This window comes from Mercenaria mercenaria, chromosome 4, assembly GCF_021730395.1.
Source record: "Mercenaria mercenaria strain notata chromosome 4, MADL_Memer_1, whole genome shotgun sequence".
NCBI lineage: Eukaryota > Metazoa > Mollusca > Bivalvia > Venerida > Veneridae > Mercenaria > Mercenaria mercenaria.
Window position 1 is genome coordinate 8615785 of NC_069364.1, and position 25760 is coordinate 8641544.

General features: G+C 36.4%; 3 protein-coding genes across 6 annotated transcripts in view; 2 read left to right on the forward strand and 1 right to left on the reverse strand.

Moving 5' to 3' along the window:
• The window catches only part of LOC123552656 (E3 ubiquitin-protein ligase rnf213-alpha-like), a 123284-nt gene extending 119308 nt beyond the window's left edge, over positions 1-3976 (forward strand). The window contains exons 81-86 of the mRNA XM_053540035.1: positions 411-601; positions 777-906; positions 1055-1141; positions 1524-1713; positions 3301-3529; positions 3896-3976. Of these exons, the coding sequence (XP_053396010.1) occupies positions 411-601; positions 777-906; positions 1055-1141; positions 1524-1713; positions 3301-3529; positions 3896-3976 (908 nt within the window). The remainder of the gene's footprint in view (positions 1-410; positions 602-776; positions 907-1054; positions 1142-1523; positions 1714-3300; positions 3530-3895) is intronic.
• A 1554-nt stretch (positions 3977-5530) lies between these two features.
• On the reverse strand, positions 5531-8669 carry LOC123550964 (WW domain-containing oxidoreductase-like). Of its 2 annotated transcripts, none has more exons than XM_053540345.1 (5): positions 8515-8669; positions 7944-8080; positions 7230-7315; positions 6434-6647; positions 5531-5799 (listed from the first exon to the last, which is right to left on the reverse strand). In XM_053540345.1, the coding sequence occupies exons 2-5, from the start codon at positions 8017-8019 to the stop codon at positions 5546-5548; spliced, it is 630 nt and encodes a 209-aa protein (XP_053396320.1). In that variant the 5' UTR covers positions 8020-8080; positions 8515-8669; the 3' UTR covers positions 5531-5545. The 2 variants fall into 2 exon arrangements, with proteins under 2 accessions (XP_053396320.1, XP_053396321.1); XM_053540346.1 differs by lacking the exon at positions 8515-8669 and adding an exon at positions 8248-8376.
• On the forward strand, positions 8275-23416 carry LOC123550962 (flavin-containing monooxygenase 5-like). Of its 3 annotated transcripts, none has more exons than XM_053540343.1 (5): positions 8275-8385; positions 20911-21088; positions 21407-21595; positions 22640-22796; positions 23193-23416. In XM_053540343.1, the coding sequence occupies exons 2-5, from the start codon at positions 20951-20953 to the stop codon at positions 23399-23401; spliced, it is 693 nt and encodes a 230-aa protein (XP_053396318.1). In that variant the 5' UTR covers positions 8275-8385; positions 20911-20950; the 3' UTR covers positions 23402-23416. The 3 variants fall into 3 exon arrangements, with proteins under 3 accessions (XP_053396318.1, XP_053396317.1, XP_053396319.1); XM_053540342.1 differs by lacking the exon at positions 8275-8385 and adding an exon at positions 8396-8571 and having other exon boundaries at positions 20908-21088; XM_053540344.1 differs by lacking the exon at positions 8275-8385 and adding an exon at positions 8396-8571.
• The last annotated feature ends 2344 nt before the right edge of the window (positions 23417-25760 follow it).

Below are 25760 nucleotides of genomic sequence, written 5' to 3' on the forward strand. Positions count from 1 at the left end.
ATTTTGTTGTCCTTGAATTACTAAAATAATAGTGAAAATTGACAGTGTCCGCTCTCTATGTTAACAAAACTTCGCCACAATGTGCATAGGCATTCTTTCTCTGGCCAGTTTTATTCCAAGTCACACTTGAGTTATGGCCCTTAAATTACTTAAAATTGCGAAAATTGACAGTGTCCTCGTAATAACTAACATAATTATCTTGTCTAAAAATATCCTTATGTAGTCGGATTGGTAATGGGCATTTCATCTTGGTTCGATAACTGGCAAGTTAGTCTATGTTGCTTTTCGATGGGCATATATTGTGACAGTTTGGCAGTTTTGCTAGACAGTAGAAATCTCTTAATACGGAGAACCTATATTACTGATTTGGTATTTGTATACTTTATTAATAATGCTTTTGTCTGTTATAGGTGCCGATCCTCTGCTTTGCTTATTGTACGAGACAGACACTAACGTAGAGAGGGAGAATCCAGCTGCTTTGGAGGAAATTCCTAGAGTATGGCGGTACAGAACGCCTATATCTCTACAACATCTCCGACAAGAGGCTGAGGCCAAAATATCACAAAAGCAACACAAAGTGTTGCAATTATTCCTGAAAGAGGTAAAGTAATTATTGTGAACAGACTGTTAGTAACATACTTTTTTCATATGAATTGTTAAATCTTCTGTTATGAGCTTACCACTAATTTAAAAATCTTACAATAGTGTGCACAGAATATGTATTATTTCTGATTAACAGATGCTTTATGTTTTATAAGTATACATTTCATTTATAGGATCACCATTTAAGAGCACTTCGATACATTCCGAGTATCCTACGCCTTCATCGAGCCTTGTTCCAAAAATATCAAAGGAAATTAGACAAAGCGGAGGCTTCACAAATCTTAATTGCTCATCTGAAAAGAGGTATGTTTCGTCATGCTGTCATTGTTTAAGAAACATTTTATCTTCAAATATGTTTTTAAAACTAGGTATTGTTTCAGAGCCGGTAAACTATAGAGACAGGGAGATAAAAATGCATACTTCTAATGACATGTCATTTTGTCTGATACAGAAGAAATAGCTGGTGGGGAAACGATGCAGTTGCTACAAGATTTTGCAGATGCCTGGGAGTTGGTCCGAGAATCATTGACTTTGTACTGTAAGTACATTTTTATTGGAACAAATTTATGTTTACTGTGTTGATCATACTTGTATTAAAAGGGTTTACCAGATTTGAATGTGGCTTTTCCAGATAGACTTCTTTCTTTTAACGGTAATGTTACATACATCTTGAATAAAATTTTCTCTGTTCACTGACATTGATGTAAAGAATGTTTGGTAACTATGCATCGGCATTCTTTAACTATCACAGTAGATTGAATGTATTGTAGATTAGTAGATATCATATACATTGTATTTGTGCATATTAACAAAAAGAGTTTTTTTTTAAATCAAGGAGTAACAGTATATATTGCAATGGGAGTCACGACTTTTTAATAATTCCTGTTGGTAATTAAATGTTTAGTATTTTCTGGTTTCAGTGTGTCCGACAGAACTAGGTGGTATGATAGTCTCTAAGGAGTACTGTAACAAAAGTATCACAGACAAAACACCAATATCTATGCTGCTACCAACAACTAAAGAAGCAGGGCTCTGTTCTTATGCTTTATTAGACTTTCTGATGAGAAAACAAAATGATTTCTTGGATAAATACTTGAAGGAAGCACACAGGTGAATTTTTTTCCTGTTCAGTTATTGTGAATTGTATAAGTTGTTTATTTTTAAGTTCAACATTTCTACTTTGCATAGCTAACAGCCACAAAATGAGACTTTAGCTAACAGCCACAGAATGAGCTATTAGTGTAGATGGCTTCATTGTCTTTCTTTAAGAATCTTTGTCATGCATCATTCGTGTTGACGCCGACATTACTTAAAACTTTACATATGAATGACAAGGATGTTTGCACAGGCAGACGCATTAAATTTTGTTTGTCCAGCACATCTAAAATGAAATAAAGTTTTACATCTATCCGAAGTATATTAGCATGGTTTTGTGCACTGCAGTAGACTCAAGGTATAACAGAAGAAAAAAAGCATGTGCCTTCTCGTGAACTGCTTGATCAGTGATTACCAAACTTTTACTGCCAAAGCTTATAAAGCGCTTGCTGACTGTTCTCTGATTCGGATTAAAAGGGACATGATGCTGATAAAATCCTCTTGATTAAATTGAAAGCAGTGCGTGTTTGTTACAAATTAAAAGGAAAGGAATGACTCATCATAGTTTATTATATATAAATACCGTTGTCTTGCTGTTCATAACGCTGAAAGAATAAAAATCGGACTGCTATAGAAAAAGATAATAATGGCAGCATTAAATTTTATGAAATTGGCCAAACATTGATGCAGCCATATGTATTTATGTTGTCATTTACGCATTGATGAATTATCTATTTAGCAACTACCCTTTAAAAAATTATTTCGATATGTTTTTCAGTTTAAATTACTTTTCAAAATAAGGAAATGCAGTTCGAATGATGATTCGTTTTAAATAATTTTAAATCCGTAGTTTTGCATTACGTTGTCATGGAAACAAAATGGCCGCCATTTTAATTTCATAACTTTCTCAGTTTTCATCTTTCTTTGCCTTGAATGAACTAGGAAGTTCGAACAGAAAGAATAAACATTAGAACAACTTTTATCCTGTCACTTGCAGTATTTTCGACCCGATATCAGGGTGCCGTATATCTTTCTTGATATACCGTCAGTTGACACGTGACCAGTGATATACGGTCAGTTGATCATGTGACCTTATGATCGATATTGTCATAAGAAATTTTGCATTGAAACCATCACCATTGTGTTGGAAATGTTCGAACTAAGAAAATGAGTGGTCAGATAATGAGTTTTTATTCAAAAACGAAAAAGTTATTGCGATTTTGTCGGTAATTACGTCATTATATAAGTGACGTCATTACGAATATGACGTCATTAAAACGGTTGTCGCACACTTATTTTTGTAAAATAAATTGCCAAATATCGGAAAATGAAGTAATGACAAGATAAATAGAATAATAGGTTAGTGCCTAAGATGGAGAAAGTTTATCTGGCTCGGCTCCGGACGTTATCAGGTTCGCCTTCGGCTCACCCGATAACCTCCTCCACCTCGCCAGATAAACTTTCTCATCTACGGCACTAACCTATTATTCTCTGTTTCTTGTCACTCGCTTTAATATGTTGAACAGGTATACTAAAACTTCCCTGTTTAATTATTTTCGTTACCTTGTATAACATTTAGAAATAAATGTGTTATTTGTGCAGAAAATCTGGTAGTATATCAAGCGTAAACCCCAAAGAGGTGACTTCAGCCCACCTGATCAGCTACGACCCTCAGCATGATATTCTGCCATTAGTTCTAGCTAATTGCCAATATTCTTTCGAGATGGGCAAAGGGACAAAGATAGAGTATGATTTTGCTGCCTTAGAAAGACAATTGATGGATAGATTCTTGTTCTCCAAATCCAGGATTGATGTTGGCAGAGTGTTAATGGTAAATAGTTCTGTAAATTAAAGACATGTGGTTCTTGTAGTAACTTTTTTGTTTTCTAATACACGTTGTAGAGACATTGATATAATGAATGCTGTTTCAGTTGCATTATATATGGCTTTACCTACAAGTAAAATGACATGGTCTTAGAGTGTTTATCTTGATTTAAGATGAAATGCTTTGTCGCTATTTGACAAATATTATTGATTCTACATTAATTTTCTTCTTTTATTTGTTAACCTATTGGACCTTTTTTTTCCAATGTTTAAGTTAAGAAATATATAATTAAGCATATAACACACTTACAGTACCTTGATGTGCTTGCAAATTTTAATCAAACTACTTAGTATTACTGTCATGATATTTCAGATTGATCAAATGGTATACCGAACAGAGTTTACGAACGCGGAAGTTTTCAGGAAACTAACCGACAAAATACCACAGGTATAACCCTTTATATGTTCAGTTTTGTAACTGGTAGAGAATGCAATAATCCAGATCGAAGAATTATGAACCTTCGTTACATTAAGATCACTACACTTCAACTTTTCTTGTCCCAAGACTATGTACAATGTCGTGTGTTAGATCCCCAGAGGAGACACAAAATCTCCATGACAATTCGCAAGCAGACCTCAAGTCAAACTAAGGTCATCTATCTCCTACCTTTTATTCATTGTAAGGAATTGTCACCTTTTGTACAGACAGCTTAAGTTTGTAACGTAACAAAGAAACACTAGTTAGGTTAACTGACCATAGTAACATCACTGTAATTATGTCGACAGATTGCGTTATACCAAGGCAAAGCAAAGGGAAAAAACTATTGTGCCTTATGAGAGTATACCAATATCATATTGCTAAAATTGTTGTCTCTTTGTAAGGGCTACGGATATGCGATATGTATTGTATTTTGTCATTATTTTTGAGTATGGATCCCCTTCAGTTTGGAACCGTCCATGTTTACAAACACGTTTGTTTATTTTATGAGGCTTTTTAGTACCAAGTTCAACACAGTGTTACTAAATATTTGAACCTTTCCAGATTGGTTTGACAATATACCTGCGCGGAGGTTGGGAAAGGTTTATAATACACTGTCTTCGTTTATGCCTAATTTAAGGTATTCATTTTTTTATTAAGTTAAAATCATTACAGAATCTGTTTAGCAAAAGTCATACGACATTAAAACTGAACTGTTTAAACATAGCCAACATTCCAATACATTGGCCAGTAGTTTCGGCAAAAGTAGTCTCCCTTGAATATAGACGAATCGCGAACCCGATAACGTTTTACTATAGATTTGTACAGGAAAATGTATTTCGAACATTAAAAACGTATTTTTATCGTTATATAACGAAATTTTATAACCTCGTGTGAAGTAATCCTCATTTTTTGCCCTTTATTGCAATGTATTTTTTATCGATGTGGTACAAAAACTTATTGCTTCCATTTTTGTTTGAAGTTGATTGTATGGACAAGATCGGTTATGTCAGGTTTTAAAAGGCTATAAAAATACTTTCTATCAAAATGACATCATTTTATAACCTCGTGAAGTATTCTCCATTGTCTGAACGTTGTCTGGGTACTTTTTATTTTAAAATTGAATAACGACAAATTGCTTCCATTTTAATTTGAAAATGAAGTAATGGCAATCTTGAGCACGCTTTTCACATACATTTACTTTACACGGCAAGGTGTATCAATGTGTTGCATCCGTTCGAGCGTTTTATTCATTCATTCATTCACTAGTGCCAATTATTTTTATATATATTATATGATTGAATCTGGGATGGAGCTGGTGTAAAAAGTTACGAAAAAGTAGTCCGCTAATATGGGCGGTGCCAATTGTTATCAGGTTATTGACGTGATAACAAAAACTATCAGGCAAGTATTATCGGGCAGTTTTCATAGTACAAATGTAGTTGCATGATAAACCTGTTAAATGGGCTATTGTCAAAGACAACTCGTGCAGATTATGTTTATAAGTTAATTTGAGGTCAAAATGGCATCTAATTCTAGATGAAACTATCCCGGTAGCCAGTTTACCTGATACAGTTTAGAACGTCCATAGTAATCTAGTCTCCCAAATTTTGAAGCGTTTCCCTCGTAATTCATCGTATCAAGATCAAAACTGCAGGATCTGTGTGCGTCACTTGACATAAACAATATCCGACAATCGGTGCCAGACTTGCGCATGACCGGAAGTAATTTTGCCACAATCAGAAAGTGGCTTAGGTAGTTCACCTGTAGCATCTTCTCAAATCCATCTTCTGTTTTCTCTGAAGTGGGTATGAAATAGAATGCACGCCATTATGTCAAAAGCTGATTGTTGTTTTTAATTACTGATTTGATAACAAAGAACGTACGTTTATTTAATTTCTAATTTTGTTGGGTTTAAAGTCACGCGATTATAGGTCATATGGCGATTTTCCAGCTTTTGGTGGAGGAAGACCCCAGGTATCCCTCCTTGCATTATATCATCGCGGGCGGGTACCTGGGTAGAACCACCTACCTTACGAAAGCCAGCTGAATGGCTTCCTCACATGAAGAATTCACGCAACGCCCCGAACGGGGTTCGAACCCACATCGGCGATGGGCAAGTGACTCGATGTCAGCGACCTTAACCGCTCGGCCATGGAAGCCCCTGTACGTACAGTTAAGGATAAATGGTCTGATTGCTATACCGGTGGCCGGGGTTTCAACGAATTTGGCCTCTACTCCTATAATCCCGTACAAATATGCAAAGCGCAATAAAAGTAATCGGAAAAATATATTTGACTATATCCGACAAGATATTTTCAGACCGCGGGTAAATAGTTTTGAATAATGATTTAACAAACCATTCAATTAGTGTATTAGTATACAATCATACCTTATGTCATATCCTATATGAAAATTCAAATATATGCATACCATAAGGCGCCATGCCGATTCCAGCATTACAAACTAAGACATGGAGGTTCCGTCCAGATTTCTTAAATTCTTCAACGAATTCCAGAGTTGATTTGAAAGAACTCAGGTCCAGCTGCATCTGGCTGACAGCCAGGTTGTCATAAGTTTTAAGTTCATGTGTACTACTTAACTTCTCTTTTATCAGACTATACTCTTCTTGCATTCGTTCTATTGCCTGTAAATAATTAAGTTATCTCATCAGAAAAACTACCTAAACGTCTTGTGGTCTCTTATCTTCAAACGAGATATCTAGTCTAACAGTAAACTGGGCAAAGTATTAAAAGCCACAAACAAAATTATTATTATATATATGAAGCCCTAGATCTCAAAATTATTCTGTTCCAACAAATAGCATCAAAACTCACACCCTGCCGCAAAAATTGTCTGACTATTCTAACAACTAACTGACCTCTGTATTACTAGAAATATATATTAGTTTGAATATATTTCATTTCAAACATATATAAATGAATAACAACATCATCATTCGTACATACATTTTGCAAAACGGTCGACAAGCAAGTTTTCTCAACATTAATAACATGTCGTCCCTACAGAAATATATACTACGAATAGCACTGGCACTGGAATAGTTCATTTGCTTTTATACATGCATGGGATAAAAAATGGTTGTCAGCTTCGGTATTTCTATACATGCGTTAGGTACGTTTTTCCATTTTTATTGGTACTCGGTACGTCTCATAAAACACATTGAGAAACTGTCTCTCCGCCTTCACCATATAAAAAAATGACGAACCTGTAGCGCCCTCTGTTCCGATCTACACGCTATAATCACAGTTGCTCCCATCATGGCCAACCATTTTGCAATCTCGTACCCTAAACCTTAAAGAATGTATACATAGTGTAGAATATCATGCCGCCAATTCAGTATCCAGCAGAGGGAAAAAGACAGAATAAAGGGCTTAAAAGTAACATTCTCTTCAATCATACGCAAAATGCATCATGCACTGATCGACACTTTTTATATTCCTTACAGAAAGAACATTATTATAACTACACTGTAAAACTGTTTTAAACTGAGGAATTTCACTCAGATTTGTACTTATTATTTTTTTCCACCTTGACTTTAGCTTAAGCTTTAACATTACTTATTCACTCTTGAGTTCGATCCCTAAGAAAACTGTCCGTAAAGAACGCAAGGAGTCACCGATTACGGGTAGACTCGACCCCGCGAAGCCTCACTGGTCGCTCTGCAGCCCCCTTATGACATTAGGCGTGATCATCAACAATATTGCGCTGAAAACTGAAACAGCTGTGCAAAACGATTTTCAATGTCGTTATATTTTGTACTATTTTTAATATTGTTTAATGCTTCATAGACTGTAGATAAATACGATTTCGAGCGCCTTACAATTATGCCTGCAGTCAAACTCCCAGCAGCTGGAATTATTTGAGACATATTTCGAATTTTTGATGTTGACACAATCACGTGACGTCATTAATGTCTTACCTGTGTTCCCGCCGGTAACGATAACAGTTCTGTCCCTCGGGAGCGGAACGATAGGAAAAGAAGGCCGAGCACCCATTTCTTTTTAATGACAAACAAGATTTATGGTAGTTTCCCTTGATTTTTTTCGTCCCATGAACCTGAATTGATATATTCACATATAGGTCATAGGTAACAGTTGTTCTAAATAAATTTGACGATTAATTAAAACCTATTTATTGTGTAAACTCGATAATTCGATTTACTTGCCAGTATCCTAATAATGAAAAACATCATGCATTTGAAAGTATTTATATACAGTACTTACAAAAAATGTTAAAAGGATTTTTTATCACAAACGTGCACTGTTATCACTGTTATCGGAACATAACATAATCGGATAAAGTCATCAGTTTTTCCAGATTTCGCATCAACATCAGGAGATACACAGCTTTAGTCTACGAATGTAAGACATGTTATAATGTTTGACTGTAACAATTTACGTACACGTATCATGTGATCTTTGATAATTTTAGAAATATTTTTAAAGTTCGTGAAATTATGACAAGTAATATATATATAAGTATTTACTTACTGTGACACTGAACTCTAGTATAGGCTACGTTGTGTGGAAGGACTTTACTGTCATAAGGTATGTACCCGTTTATTTTTAAATACTTTAAACACACACTTGAAGTGTTTACAAATCACCGCATATTTTGATCGTGCGACGAGTTGCAAGTATATATATACATGTAAGATCGTGTACTACTCTCGCACGATAATTTAAACGACAGCATGTTTATATTATTGTTTGATTGTTATGGTTCTCATGCATTGTTGAACTCAAAAAGGTTGTCAATGATAGAAGTTAGGTGCATACTGTAATGTTATACAAAAATATTTTCTGTATTGAAACGTTTTTATGAAGAAAAATCATAATTATCAAACATGTTATCGTTTGAGTTATCGTGCTGGATTTATACTTCAGTCAGATTGTATTTACATGTATTGAAGATTTGTATATTTACTCCCGTTTTGCAAAATCAGCCTGCAAAGTATACATCTCAAAAATTATATTTCATTTCTATATTATCTTATTTAAGCCCACATGTAATTTATTAATTCATTTATGTCTATCTTTCTGAATATACTCTGCCCTTTGAACCGCATAACGCTTCCGCACAGTCATGTATTGAAGCTGATTATTGAGCTGTAAATATAAAGGATCTATCTGACAACTGGTAACTTGATTTAAAAACATTTTGAAAATGATGTAAACAGCGAACTTTGTCATAACTGGAATGATGTCTGTACCCCAAAATACACCCACGAAGCAAATATCGTGCAAAAAATGAGTATAAATCTAGATTGATATTCCGTTTTTCTCACTATTTTATACATACTATAAAGTATAACTGATATATTAGAATCCGGATAGGCCATATTGCGTTTTTTATCTATGAGATATTTACCACATTTTTTTTTTGTATTACCAAAATAACTTCTGATACGATTCTTTGGCGTATAGACATTTGTACTGTACGAGGTATATGTATTTCTTTAAGCACCCCGCTTAGAGTTGCCCTCGTCCGTTTGTCCGTCCGTCAGTCAGTCCGTCCGAATTTACATTTACATACTTAGGTGGATATAGGAACAGTAGGTAACTGTACTCTTTAGCTCGACTATTCAAAGAATAGTAGAGCTATTGGACTCACCCATGGGTCGGCGTCGGTGTTGGCGTCGTCGTCCCGATTTGGTTAAGTTTTTGTATGTAAGCTAGTATCTCAGTAAACACTTGCGGGAATGGATTGAAACTGCACACACTTATTCACTGTGATAAACTAACTTACATTGCACAGGTTCCATAACCCCATTTTGCTTTTTAACAAATCTGTGCCCCTTTTTCGACTTAGAAATTTTTTGTTAAGGTTTTATATGTAAGCTGGTATCTCAGTACCCACTAATGGGAATGGATTGAAACTTCAGACATTTGTTCACTGTGATGATCTGACATGCAGTGCACAGGTTCCGTAACTCTACTTAAGAAATAATATATCTCATCGGTGATTTGTCGCTGAATAAATCACTGTTTGGAGTTCAGATGCGAAGGAATTATATCACGAGGGCGTAGCCCGAGTGATATAATGCTACGCATCTGAACGACAAACAGTGATTTATTCAAGAGCAAATCACTAAATGAGATATATTATTTCGATTCTAACACGTTATCAAGCACTTTAAAGTACACCCTTGTCGGCATGCATTAAATATTGGCTGTGACTAAATACAGAGTTGGTGCGCCCGTGATATATTACAGACTCCGGTATATACCGGATTAACTAAATTTGAACAAAAATACCTTAAATGTATATATTTTGTAACCATGGTGATTCTAACCCTAACCTTTAGTCAGTATATTATGCACATTATACACTAAATGCGTGCGGACATGCAAAAAAATGAGTATTTTTGCCGTGCGTTCCATTTGATAATAATTCCGCGCTTGCGCAGAACAGCTGCACCAACTCTGCAATGAGAAACATTCTTAAATATTTGCCCGTTTTCAGTTGGGTTCTTTTCCAGCGCGCCGCTACGCCGCTTGACGCTATGACGTAATAGTTGTGACGTCAGAACAGTGAATTGTTGTTTAATAATTCACTGTTTCCAGCCTTCTTTGTTTAATAGGAAAATGAATCGGATCGTGTTAGAATTAAGAAATAATATATCTCATCGGTGATTTGTCGCTGAATAAATCACTGTTTGGAGTTCAGATGCGAAGGAATTATATCACGAGGGCGTAGCCCGAGTTATATAATGCTACGCATCTGAACGACAAACAGTGATTTATTCAAGAGCAAATCACTGAATGAGATATATTATTTCGATTCTAACACGTTATCAAGGACTTTAAAGTACACCCTTGTCGGCATGCATTAAATATTTGCCCGTTTTCAGTCGGGTTCTTTTCCAGCGCGCCACTACGCCGCTTGACGCTATGACGTAATAGTTGTGACGTCAGAACAGTGAATTGTTGTTTAATAATTCACTGTTTCCAGCCTTCTTTGTTTAATAGGAAAATGAATCGGATCGTGTTAGAATTTGCGTTTTTACAACATTTTGCCCCTTTTTCGACTTAGCTGTTTTTCGTTAAGTTTTTGTATCTCAGTACCCACTAATGAAACTTCACGCATTGTTCGTTAAGTTTTTGTATCTCAGTACCCACTAATGAAACTTCACGCATTGTTCGTTAAGTTTTTGTATCTCAGTACCCACTAATGAAACTTCACGCATTGTTCGTTAAGTTTTTGTATCTCAGTACCCACTAATGAAACTTCACGCATTGTCTATTGTCATGAGCTGATATGCATAGTACAGGTTCCATAACCCTGTTTTGCAATTTTACAATATTATGGCCCTTTTTCTACTTTAATATACATTCAATTGACAAGACTGTTGAATAGTCAGTCGAGCGTTGCTGTCCTCAGACGGCTCTTGTTATTTCATGTTTTGACTAAATTTACCCACTTCATAGTTTCGTACTACTGAAACATATATTTGATATTTTCCACTGTGAACACACCAGATATATTTCACTCTAATATTTTGATAATTCACTGAAAAACATGTAATAATTCATTTATATCGCTCCTCATGATCATAACTTTATGATTAGTAGACGGTAAAAAATGTACACTGCCTTTTGAACCATAACGTTTAATATGTGACTCCTATCCACTTTAAAGCTAAACACAGTGATCTAGTACAAAAACATCGCTGACCTCAAAACCGAACTATAGATAATTAGTAAGCTGTAAATAATGGCGAATTTTGAATTGGTATTAAAGATTTAAGTTATCATGGAAATGACGTAAACGAAAGTGGAATTATTTCTATGCCCGAAAAACAGGGTGCACAACCCATGTAACATTTCGGTACCGTACACACGGGGAAAATAGCCGATTCAGGTACATTTTTGCTTATAATTTCCATTATACATGACTGATTTTAATCATATAAAACACATCGAAGTCAGATAAAGAGCGCCTTTCGTGACACAAAACGTCTGCCAGACGTTGTCGATACTTCTCCCAAATGTTGTGTGTTTTTTTTTTCAGGGACAAAATGTGTAGGTAACGTGCACATTAGGATAATTAGTGTAGGCTATAAGGCTGAAAATATGGCCGAATTGTGCACTTTTTAGAAGAGTTTTGATCTTTATCTAATACAATACAACTATCTTTAACGGAACAGTTTAGATGTAGAACCCACCTCTACCAAGCCTTTTATGGTAAATAATAAGGGTCAGAGTTATGCCCCTTGAAATCATTTATAAAAGGTATTAGTATACAACACCCACCATATACTTTTTTATGAAATACAAATTCCCAACATTTTATGCGAAATGTATGTCGGAGGAAATTATTAATCAGTCTGGGGGCTAACAATTGAAATAGATATGCATATATGAGAGTTACGGCCCTTGAATTTGTAAAATTATAGAAAAATTGGACAACACTTATAATGGTACATTTAATGTTTGATTTTTGAAAAGTTTTGTTAAGCTATCTTTCCGAAAACGATGTTGTAAGTAGTAAATGACATGTTGATTAGTTGTGAAGCCCTATTTTTATGCCCCCGTTCTAAGAAAGAGGAGTATATTGTTTTTCAGAAGTCGGTCGGTCTGTCTGTCGGTCTTTTAATATGTTAAACAATCGGTTTCCGGATAATAACTCAAGAACGCTTAAACCTAGGATCATGAAATTTGATAGGGAAGTTGGTCATAACCAGCAAATTTATTTTTATTGATTTTGAGGTCAGTAGGTCAAAGGTCAAGGTCACAGTGACCGGGAATAATTAAACAGTTTCTTGACGATAATTTGGAAACGCTTGGTCCTAGAATCACGAAACTTAAAAGAAAGGTCGATCGTGACTAGCAGATGACTTTTATTGATTTTGACGTCAGTAGGTCAAAGGGCAAGGTCACATTGACGAAGAACAGGTCTACAGTTTTCAGATGATAACTCAAGAATGTTTGTGCTTAGGATTATGAAAGTCGATAAGGAGGTTGGTCATGACCAGCAAATGATCTCTATCGATTTTTAGGTCACTTTGTCAATGTTTAAAGTCACAGTGACCCGGAACATTTAAACAGTTTCTGGACAATAACTTGGAAACGCTTGGACCTAGAATCACGAAACTTAATAGAAAGGTTGATCATGACCAGCAGATGACCACTACTGATACTGAGGTCAGTAGGTCAAAGGTCAAGGTCAAATTGACGAAGAACAAGTATACCGTTTCCAGATGATATCTCACGGATGTTTTGACATAGGATTTTGAAAGTTGATAAAGAGATTTGACAAGACCAGCAGATGATCTCTGTCGATGTTGAGATCAGTAGGTCAAGATCACAGGGATCCAGAACAGTCAAACAGTTTCTGGACGATGACTTGAGAACCCTTAGGCCTAGAATCACGAAACTTTATCGGGTGGTTGATCATGACCAAAAGATGACTCCTATTTATTTTGAGACCAGTAGGTCAAAGGTCAAGTTCACAGCGATCCGGAACAGTTGAACCGTTTCCGAATGATAACTTGAGAACGCTTAGGATTAGAATCACGAAATTAACGAAACTTGATAGGGTGGTTGATCATGACCAGCAGATGATCCCTGTTGATTTTGAGATCAGTAGATCAAAGGTAAAACATTGACCCAGAACAGCTAAAATATTTTGTCAAATAACAAGAAAATGCTTTGGTCTAAAATCAGTTTTGATCTAGAGGTCATTTATGACTAGCAAATAACCTTTTATTTTGATTTGATGTCAGTACGTCAAACGTTCAGTGCACAATGACCAAGTAGGTTCTGTTTTTTGTGCAGTAACTGAATGCATCAGGGGTGGAGGGGGGGGGGCATTTCGTGATCTACGAGCTTTTTTCAATATTTTAATCTGTCTGTCTGTCTGTCTCTATACACTATCTTTGGCTGTCAATGTCCGACACATATCCGATTCTTGCCTTCAGCACCGTTATTTCAGTTTTATGTCCTTCAGAAATATCCAACAATTTGTTCTCAGGGTCAAGAACAAGTTTAAACCTTCAGATCAAGGTCAGACGCGAGTAAATGAAAATTAATAACATAAACACAATTATTAGCCATAAGCTTCTCACCATTACAAATCTTTAAGATGTTCCCTTAATGTAAGCATAGCAGAACATGATTCCAAAAGGAGTAAGCCGTTTAATAAAACAATATTTATCTAGTGACATTTGAAATTCAAGTTAATCAGGAGTCATAAACAAAAATAACCTTTTAGTATCCGCAACGCAAAGTATAAAATGTTTTGTTATAAATGAACATAATAAGCAAGACCTTTACCTTTATCTTTATAAAATAGACACGATTAAAACATCAGTGCCGTAACAAGCCCTGAAAAAACACAAAGGCAGAATTCTTTCGGAAAAAGAGTTATAACATTGTTACATATTTGTATTATAATGTGTGTATGAATTATTGTTTTGTAATTGATTTTATTTACTTTTAATGTCCATTCAATGTACATGTATTACATATTTATTGCATTTCAATTTTGTCTTAAAGTTAAACATGTAACCAATTTGCCGGGTCACGAATTCTGTTTGCAATGTTGCAAACAACAGATGTTATATGTGTGCTACATCACGTTCCTTACAGTATCCTTGTATTTTTCAAGCTTTATCGCGTGCGTTTAAATTCATAATTCGTAACTTTAGTAATATGTTAATTCAGACGTGGTATATATGATGTCTATCTAATCAATATTCTAGCTAGTGCGTGATGTGTAATATCTGCCTTTCCACCAAAGTAGATGAAAATTATAACTTAAATGCCAATCAAAGATGTTTTACTGTAAGTCCTTTGGACGAAATCTAATTGTGAGACCCCAAGATATAGTCTATGTGCTATAAAAATTTGTGTTCTAAGATTCGTTATCATTTTTCTGTTTTGATTTTATATGAGTAAACATGAAGTAAGAATATAAGTTGTAGTAAACCTTGTAACTGAACTTGTTGTTAGCAACTATACAATTACGGGTGTGACTACGCTATAGTGTTTCATATATGGGCTTAGGTACAAACTGCGATTTTACAAGTCATCAGTTAATTTGAACATTTTTTTTTTCATCCGTAGAAAGCACGTGGAGTTGTTGCATATGTTAATGCAGGGTTACAGGGGCCCATCCTGAGATTTTGTTTGAAATTCTGCAAGACAAAATGGTGTATTTTTAGTTATTTCAGATAAAACAATCTCGACAAAACATTTCAGAACTGTACACACAACTCGTCTGCAATATTGGAGCCAAGTTGAGGTCTTGAAAAGTTTTGACACTATACAATACAACTGTGTTAGTTTCAAGCGATTTCAGACAAAAATCTGAGCAAAATGTCACACTACTTGCTTACATAATTGGAGTACACGTAGAGGGTTGTGTTCGGGGTCAAAGCTGGGCATTTTAAACAACCTTCGGAAAAAAATATGAGGAAATAAGGTTAAAAAGTTTGCACTAGTCGCCTACATAATTGGTATACAAGTAAAGATGGGATTTCAAGGGTCCTCCCCAAGAGTACTTTGATATTATAAAAGACAAAATGGTGCATTTTAAGACATCTCTGATAAAGAATTTGAGAGAATCAGGTTGAAATGTACACATTTCCCGGCTGCATAACTAGAGTAGAAATAGAGATGGGGTCCATGGTCCTCCCCGCGAAATTTTAAATTGATAGAAGATAAATGGGACATTTACACCATCTCTGACAAAAAACCTTAGCAAATCGGGTTAAAGTGTACGCATACGACTACTCGTCTGGGTAATTTGAGTAAAAGTAGAAGTGGGGTTCGGAACCCTCTTAGAGAAATGTGGAAAAATCAATGAAGAGAACAGGTAGTGGGCTCAGAAGTTCTTAAATTCCACAAGAAAATGGTACGTTTTTAAAGCCAGATTATGAAATTGTTAGTAAAACTTTGTGTGATTCACAAGCAAAAGTACAAAATTAAATGCTTATATGAGAAATGATTGGAGGGAAATGTGTGACTATGTTTAGGTGTTACCGTTGACTCTACAATCGCACAAGAACCAAAACGCAATGTCTCTTTCGTAAGCCAGTGTAAAAAAAGTCAAGTCGAGATATCATTTCCATCAATATGTATATATGACTCGGGCATTTCTTGATTGGACACATCAAAATGAGTTTTCAGTACACAGAAATCCTAAAATGGACAAAGAAATATTTACATCTACGAAGAGGATTTGAATAAACCATTTACAAAAATACCTGAGTATATAGACAAATCAGGTAAAATATTTTTATCAAATGTATCTGTTCTGTTTAGAGCGAAAACAGAACTTTTATGGATATATCAAATGTAAAAAAAGAGAAGAAACACGTTGCTTAAAAAAAAAACACACCGAGGAATCTGCCTCGGTGTGCCTCAGCGTAGTTACGGCTTACGGAACTGAACATGTAAAAAACATTGCCGCGAAATCGTCAACTGATGTATACTTTTTATGCCCCCGAAGGGAGGCATATAGTTTTTGAACCGTCTGTCGGTCTGTCGGTCCGTCGGTCTGTCGGTCTGTCTGTCCGCAATTTTCGTGTCCGGTCCATATCTTTGTCATCGATGGATGGATTTTCAAATAACTTGGCATGAATGTGTACCACACTAAGACGACGTGTCGCGCGCAAGACCCAGGTCCGTAGCTCAAAGGTCAAGGTCACACTTAGACATTAAAGGATAGTGCATTGATGGGCGTGTCCGGTCCATATCTTTGTCATCGATGGATGGATTTTCAAATAACTTGGCATGAATGTGTACCACAGTACGACGACGTGTCGCGCGCAAGACCCAGGTCCGTAGCTCAAAGGTCAAGGTCACACTTAGACATTAAAGGATAGTGCATTGATGGGCGTGTCCGGTCCATATCTTTGTCATCGATGGATGGATTTTCAAATAACTTGGCATGAATGTGTACAACAGTAAGATGACGTGTCGCGCGCAAGACCCAGGTCCGTAGCTCAAAGGTCAAGGTCACACTTAGACATTAAAGGATAGTGCATTGATGGGCGTGTCCGGTCCATATCTTTGTCATCGATGGATGGATTTTCAAATAACTTGGCATGAATGTGTACCACAGTAAGACGACGTGTCGCGCGCAAGACCCAGGTCCGTAGCTCAAAGGTCAAGGTCACACTTAGACGTTAAAGGTCATTTTTCATGATAGTGCATTGATAGGCGTGTCCGGTCCATATCTTTGTCATTCATGCATGGATTTTAAAATATCTACGCATGAATGTGTGACACAGTAAGACGATGTGTCGCGCGCAAGACCCTGTTCCGTAGGTCAAAGGTCCTAAACTCTAACATCGGCCATAACTATATATTCATTCAAAGTGCCATCGGGGGCATGTGTCATCCTATGGAGACAGCTCTTGTTTATATAAAACTTGTCGTTTTCTATTCAGCCCGTTAAACAATTTCATTTCGTCGATGATAACATCTGAAACTCGTCTTCAATTATTCTGCGATATACGTGATAACTTCAGTATGTTGTCAGATGTAAATGATGTCATTGATTTATCTATGGTGGCTTTAGGGTGTTTCGTGATGTTGCATTGGCGTGCGCGTCGTTTAGGCAACACGTTTCTTTGTGTCGTCCTGGCACACACCTCAAACATCATAACCAAAAAGAGTGTGTGTTGTTTTGAGTGAGTGAGTGAGTGAGTGAGTGAGTTGGGTTTTACGGCGAACCGACACAAAACGGTCATATATCGCCGAGAAAAAGTCATATTGCAAACGCCAACTGTAAAGCCTAAACATTGATGTAAAAATGTAAAGCATACCTAAAAACATCCATGTAAAAATGTAAAGAACACTATGAATAATGTAAAACATTGATAAAAGCATCCATGTAAAAATGTAAAGCATATCTAAAAACAGTAATGTAAAAATGTATGTACGTGTGTGTGTGTTGTTTTGGTATGCGCACAACTTGACAAAACAAACTGATAAAGACACACAGAACTCGACATAAAGATACATTTAATTTCGTATTTAACATAGAGCTTTTTTTTTGGTGCAGTGAAGAGAAAACGTCCGATAAGAGAACTGTGCTGGTTTCTCCAAGGAAAGACGGCTGGCTCCATAACCTCAGATCCCCTTCCTAAATTCCAGTTTGTTAAGTTCTGCACATTGTTTTCTCGTTTGGGGCAAACCCATTATTTTATCTGGGGACCAAACGCCGCTCTTCATGGAATTACACGCCTCAACACATGTAGCATTGAAGGTTCCATGTTCACCGCCGTTTGAATACATCTGCGGATGTCTCTAAATTGCTTTTTGTACTTTTTAACATGTGCAAATGTTGAGTTCTGCTCAACCCGGAGCTAGAGGGCCGGTAGCATGCATTTCCACTACCGTCCATGAACAGGCTAAATCAAACCGAGCCTGTAACATTTTCGTTTTTGTCGTGTTGAACGACCTGTGAAGTTTCCACTTGTCTCTATTTTTGTTTGTATCGTAGCTATACACCGGACACGTTTAAAGAACCAGATTGTCTATTCACAAAGAACTAAGCTAAGTTAACCGGACAAGCCTGTATCTGAAAGGGATTTCTCTCTCTCCCTTTATTATTATTATTATTATTATCATCATTATATACCATATTTATATAGCACTCTTTTCATATAAAAATACGTTCAAAAGTGCTTTACATAAACAACATCTATATAATGTTCAATACAAATGGTAACTGAACTATTATAGAAAACAATTTAAAATTGCATTACGATAATAAGATACCTAGCATTTTAAATTTGATATAAGCAGATCTAACTATGAAACAAAATACAATATCGTAAAGAAACATTAACTAATCTATTAAAGCCCCTTCTAGGGGCTTTAGCGGCTTTTTCTCACTCTGTCCCGCTGGTCAGATCGCTCTGTGTTTGTACTAGTAGAGAGCACAGACGATTAATTTCGCGCCCTGCTAGGCTTCGTTTGCGCTATGTAAAGCGTCTTTGCATGTTTATCATGGAAAGGGCGCTATATATATGTGGTACAATAATAATGATAATGATGTAATGTCATCCGGTTGCTCAAACTTACTTATCAATTATTTATCAAAGTTTCCAGCTAGATGGAAAAATGATAACGTTTTTACAGAAATATTCTAGAATGAAATTGGAAAAAAATGCCACGGCTCTTCAGGGACATATCTAGCTAATAACTATCTTCGTACCTGTAAGAAATGGCAACGGTTAATTTTTTCTTTATAGGTTACAATGTACTGAATGTCTCCGCTACTATTTTCAATGTAAAATTACAATGCAAAGTATTTTCTTGTCAGCATGTCTAGTGTTACATTTCTTGCGAGATAACCCTCGTCTTGAAAGTCTATCTATAGACAATCAGTAAATAAAAAAAAAATATTGGGTTTTCCATAATGCAGTGAAGCCATGGTCACGTGACTGAGATACTTGATAAAACGATAATATTGCGTATGAAGACTTCAGCAGGTACGTACATTCACTTACATTCTACTCTGCAGGTTCTACACAAACATAGAACAATATAACGTTACGTAGCTCTAAATCATCCACAGACATTCAAGTTTAAGTACATTTTATATTTAGCATGTAAATACATTAACTAGACGGGAAAATAGCACTATATACTGACACAGACTACTTTCAGTGTTCAGTGTGACCACAGAGGCAGAATCGGCGAATTACTACCTTCGTTCCTTATTTGAGCACTTTCTCAAGAATGTGCGCATTTAGAGTAGTAACAAAGTCGTAAAGCTCGCTTTGACACTTTGCCTTATTTCATATGAACGTCTTATTGGCTATCATCTGCATGATTTTTTTATAGTATTTGTCAATATTTACAAATGAATACGTGCATAATTGCAATAAATACTATTTGTCACGGTCCAGTTGTTTTTGTCATAAGCTTCTGAGCATTGTATGAAAACATTGCAATGAAATTGTTAACTAAAAAGTTTCAGATCAATCTACTTATGCGTACATTGACATTTTATCCACTTTTATGTTAATTCTAGTTGGCACGGCTCCAACCTTAATCTTTACATGATTTTTTTTTACAAATTAAGTCAATGTATACATCTTTTACATGCAGAATGCTTAAATCAATAAAGTTCGACACGCTCCAATAATTTTGCAACAAACACCAAACAAATATATGTGTCGCGTCGGCATTTAAAAGACAAATATTTGTACAAGATATTTTTAGAATTGAGCAAAAAATAAAAAAGTTATGAAAAGTACAATGAAAATCTCCACTGGTAAAGTTTCCTAAAAATCGGCCTATATTTTGTAAAATACTTCATGCAGCGATGGGTTCTACATCAAAATTGTAATATTATGATACAATACGCAAGACTCATACAAATTTAAAACTCTTCTAAAAAGTGCACAATCATCTGGCTTATAGCCTACACTAAATAGGGCGAAGTGTTTGAAGAAAGTGTTGAGAATGCGTCGTAGACGCTTTGTGCCGAGGAAAATACTAGTTTTCCGATCTTCGACGCTTTTTATCTAAAGTCATAATATAGGTACCTGAAGTGATTTATTTTTCCTGTGTGTACGATACCGAAAAGTCACGTGGGTTGGCTACCCTTGAAAATACGCCCGCGAAGCCAATAACATTCAAAAATGACTATATATATCAGGATTGTTATAAGTGTCCTCAATGTTCTAAGCATATTCTAGTACAGTAACTGATATATCAAAATTCTGAATAGGCCAAATTGCTTTTTAATCCACATCAGTTTTGTATTTCCAAAATGAGTACGGTGTATACAGACATTTACTCTGTACGAGGTACAGGGGTAGTTCTAAAATATCTTTTACAGGGTATAGATGGAGAAAATTGTGTTGTTCTGAAGATTGATTTGGTATGACTGCTTAATGTTGTTTTATCTATTAGTAGGGCCCCTAAATAGGAGTTCTGGAGAAAATAGACTGTAGAAATGGTGAACTCGGTGGCAGTGATAGGTGGTGGGGCTAGTGGTCTCACCGCTGTGAAGTGTTGTCTAGACGAGGGACTGACTCCCACATGCTTTGAAAGGTCAGATCATATTGGTGGACTGTGGCATTACACAGAAAAGGTATCAAAGTAGGATATTACGTTTGGATATAATAATCGAGCTTGAATATAAAATACGCCGCTTATAAAACAAAGCAAGTTATTTGAAATGTTGGAGTATATGGTACAAATGTATTTTGTTTTCTTAGAAGTTAACAACATCCACATGGCAGTGCCTCCTGTTAAACATTGTTAAAAAGATTGTTTTCTTGCCGATAAGCTCGATCGTACGCGCTGGTATTTGGCATAATTTGCAGTTATTGGACGTTGTCTGTTGAAAAAAAACTTGGCAAAACATAACACGGGTTAATCAAAACATTTGTGTTCATTTTGTTATTAGGCAAAAGAAGGTCATACAACAGTGATGAAAAACACGATAGCGAACGTAAGCAAGGAAGTTACGGCCTACAGTGATTTTCCGCCGGCGCCGGAACTTCCAGTTTACATGCACAATATGGATTTAGACGAGTATTTAAATATGTATGCAGATAACTTCGATCTGGGGAAGCATATTCGACTCAACACAGAAGTATGTTCTTACATTTCTTTTGGACATTCTGAACTATAGTCTACATGTATATCTAACCTATAGTCTATATCTATTACAGACAGACACGTAAAATCTTCTTACTCTGTCCCGAAACAACATAGTTTTAACATTTTGTTGTTCAAATTTTGTCAGAGGTTATGCTTCGATCGCAACAACAAACTAGGCTACCTTATCAAGTATCAATGAAATTTCATTTCATATTTGAACAGCCGTTTGACAAGGTCGCGTTTGGGCAAAATTAGAAATAATAGGGATAGGAACTTTAAAATAACATTTTTTGTTGACCTTTTTTTTAACCCTGATCGTTTGTAGTTGTTCGCTGAAGTGTTCGCAGACATTGTTGATAAAACTATAAGTTCAATGCCCTGCCGAACTTCCATTCCATTTATTTAGTACATAGTTATGTCTCCCACCACACAGTGGTGTGGGAGACATATTGATTTACTCCTGTCTGTGTGTGTGTGTGTCTGTCACAAATCTTGTCCGCGCTCTTATCGAACATTTCTCATCCGATCTTCACCAAACTTGAACAAAATGTGTTTGACCACAAGTCCTCGGCCAAGTTCAATAACAAGCCAAATCGGCCCAAGCGCTTCGGAATTATGGCCCTTGAATTACCGAAAATCGGCCTTTTTACTCTTGTCCGCGCTCTAAGTCGAACATTTTTTATCCGATCTTCACCAGATTTGAACAAAATTGATGGCCCTTGAATTACCGAAAATCGGCCTTTTTACTCTTGTCCACGCTCTAAATCAAACAGTTCTCATGCGATCATTACCAAACTTGAACCAAATTTTTTGACCATAACTCCTCGGCCAAGTTCATTAAATAGCCAAATCGCCCTAGGCACTTCAGAATGATGGCCCTTGAATTACCCTCTTCAAAGGTATATTTGTAGTGAGTAAACAGTATATAAAGACTGACTTACTATTTAGATGCTTAGGCAGTTGTGGGAGACATGCGCTTTTCTCAAAAGCAGCTCTAGTTTCTAATGTGTTGTTTTTGTTCACTTTTCCGAAAAAGGTTGTCCATATCTATGAAACAGAAGACCACAAGGTCACGGGCCGTTGGAATGTGAAGGTCAAGGATGTTACTAGTGACAACACGAACTTGATGACGTTTGACGCTGTCTTGATCTGTACAGGGGTTTTCTCAAGACCATTTATGCCAACATATGCAGGTTTGATGCAATAATTATGCAAAATTTTAGTAGATCCATTATTGTATTTAATCTGTCAACAAACAATGTCATACACCGAGTATTACGAAATCAAAGAAAAGTAAGACTTACTGAAAGTTGATAACATCTTCTGATTGTGTTGAAAAACGCCAAGCACCTGCATATAGGTTGTTCTAGAGGTCAGTGACATGACAAAGTGCCAAGGTATTGCAGAGGTTATATCCCAATAAAAATTATACAGAATTATATACAATAGATTCTCCTGCGAACGTATATAAACAACATTATGTCAAAACACAACTTGAATACTGCAATAAACGTTGTCACATTTCTGATTAAAAGGTACTTATTGCTGAAAACAAAAGCACATATAATTATAAAAACCTGATGTTCTAGGGATCGAGGAATTTAAAGGACGCTTGATTCACACTCAAGATTACAAGAATTCAAAGGGTTGTGAGGATAAGCGCGTGGTTGTTGTTGGTATTGGCAACTCGGCTGTGGACGCCGCTTGCGACATTAGTGATGTTTGTCGTCAGGTAGGTACCGTAAAAAACCTTCCAGTTAGGAACATCGTCGAACATAAGAAGCTCGAAACAACGTAACTTCAAAACTACGATGTTGAAAAGTCTGAACACAGAACTTCGATGGATGTTGAAAAGTCGAAACAGCGACGGTGGAAAGTCGAAACAACGAAATTACTATGGTGCAAAGTCGAAATTATTCTGTACTTTCATCACCGTAGCGTCGAATTTTCACCATTGTGGTTTCGTTTTTCCGTAGTTTCGACTTTTATACATAGTAGTTTCGACTTTTCATCATCTTAGTAGTCCTGTCGTGCGTGCGCAGCTATAAAATGTTTGCCCATTTGCAAGCTTATAATTGTGAGAAATTTGCAGTCGTATTCAATGCTGTATATCAATATAAAGAAAACAGCTATTCTGTTAATCAGCCGTATATGTAAAACGAAACAAATTCTTGCTGAATTCGCCTAAATTTGGCGCCTGTTGGATAAAAATTTATATATATCACATTAATGTAACAAAACTTTTACACCGGTATTGTGTCTACATTGTAAAAGGAAACAAAAAACAAGCAAAAACTTAACATGATTGTGTATACATGTACTGTAAGAGTTACCTCAAAGGGTGTCGGATCGTTTCCAGTTACTATTTTGACATCGGTAGGCCTATTTAAATAAAGTTTAGCGTAGAGAGTGTGAAATTTATGCTACTCTGACGTTTCGTCTTTTATCAAATTACAAAATGATAAAAGAAAACGAAGCTACGGTGGTGAAAAGTCGAAACCACCAAACTACGATGGTGAGAACCAAGGCGGTGAAAGCAATAAATGATTTCGATTTTTGTCGAGCCCGCTGGCGGTGAGCTCGACGTACTAAGTAGTTGTCACAATGGCGGTTCGGTGTATGCGCGTGCATGCATGCGTCAGTCAGTCCGTCCGTCCGTGCGTGTGTGCGTGCGTGCGTCCGTCCGAGTTTGTCCGGGCTGTAACTTATCCATGGATCAAGGGATTCTTAAATAACTTGGCACATATACAATATGTTTGCCTCAATGACACGGTGTGTTGCGTTCAAGAACCAGATTGGTAGCTTAAAGGTCAAGGTCATACTTTGAGGTCAAAGGTCATAACTCGGTGCTGTTTTGCTTGTCCGGGCTGTAACTCAGCCATGCATTGATAGATGCACAATTGTTTGCCTCAGTAAGATGATGTGTCATGTGCAACAACCAGATTGGTAGTATCATAGATATTAGTCCTTTTGACAGCCGGCTGTCTCAAGATGTTGCCCGTGGACATCTAGTTCAACATCGTGGTTTCGTAGTTTCCACTTTTCATCATCGTTGTTTCGACTTCTCGTGATCGTGGAATCGCTCTTTCGACTTTTCCACACCAATTACCGTACTTTCGTTGTTTCGAGTTTTTTTATGTGACAATGGACCTAATGAGACACCATACATTTTAGTATAATTTTGTAAATGCTATTTACAGTTCCAGTGGAGTTCATGTATCATTTGAGTTACACTACTATAAAAGACATAGTTATTACAATCACTCTAAAAACTCTCTGAACACTCAGTTTTACTGGTAAGGTGTTTCTGCCAGGGATGTAGGGGAGACCGGGGCAAGTCAGAACAAAATATACTCATCGAACCGTTCTGTGTATTTCTAACACATTCTGCAAATCAGTTATAAATATTTTAGCAATGCATTACAATTTCTTCAAGAATATTGGCTCACTTTGTATATTGAATGAGTACTTATCAAAACAGACTAGTCCAAAATAACAAGGTGTGATGTTCCAACTTTCCCTGGGGCAAGTTGGAACACGGACAGGGATAAACTGGAACAAACTGAACGGGTGACCTAGATTTTGACCCCACATGGCCCAGATTCGAACTTAACCTAGAGGTCATCAAGTCAAACATTCTGACCAATTCTCATGAGTTTCAAACTTAAACCGTGGACTCTAGAGTGTTAACAAGATTTTCCTTAGATCTTGCCTATTGTGTTTGACCCCACATGACCCAGTTTCGAACTTGACATAGAGTTCATCAAGACAAACATTCTGATTAATTCTCATGAGTTTCAAACTTAAATTGTGGTCTCTAGAGTGTTAGATTTTCCTTTGATCTGGTCTCGTGACCTAGTTTCTGACCTCACCTGACCCAGTTTCGAAGCTGACCTAGATATCAACAAGACAAACAATCCGACTAAGTTTCATAAAGCTTGAGTCACTACTGTAGCCTCTACAGTATTCACAAGATTTTCCTTTGATTTGACTCTGTGACCTAGTTTTTGACCCCACATTCAAGTCTGACCTAAAGGTCATCAAGACAAACATTTTGACCAAGTTTCATAAAGACTGAGTCCCAACTGTGGCCTCTAGAGTGTTCGCAAGCTGTTCCGCTGATCTAGCCTACTGGCCTAGTTTTTGACCCTACATGA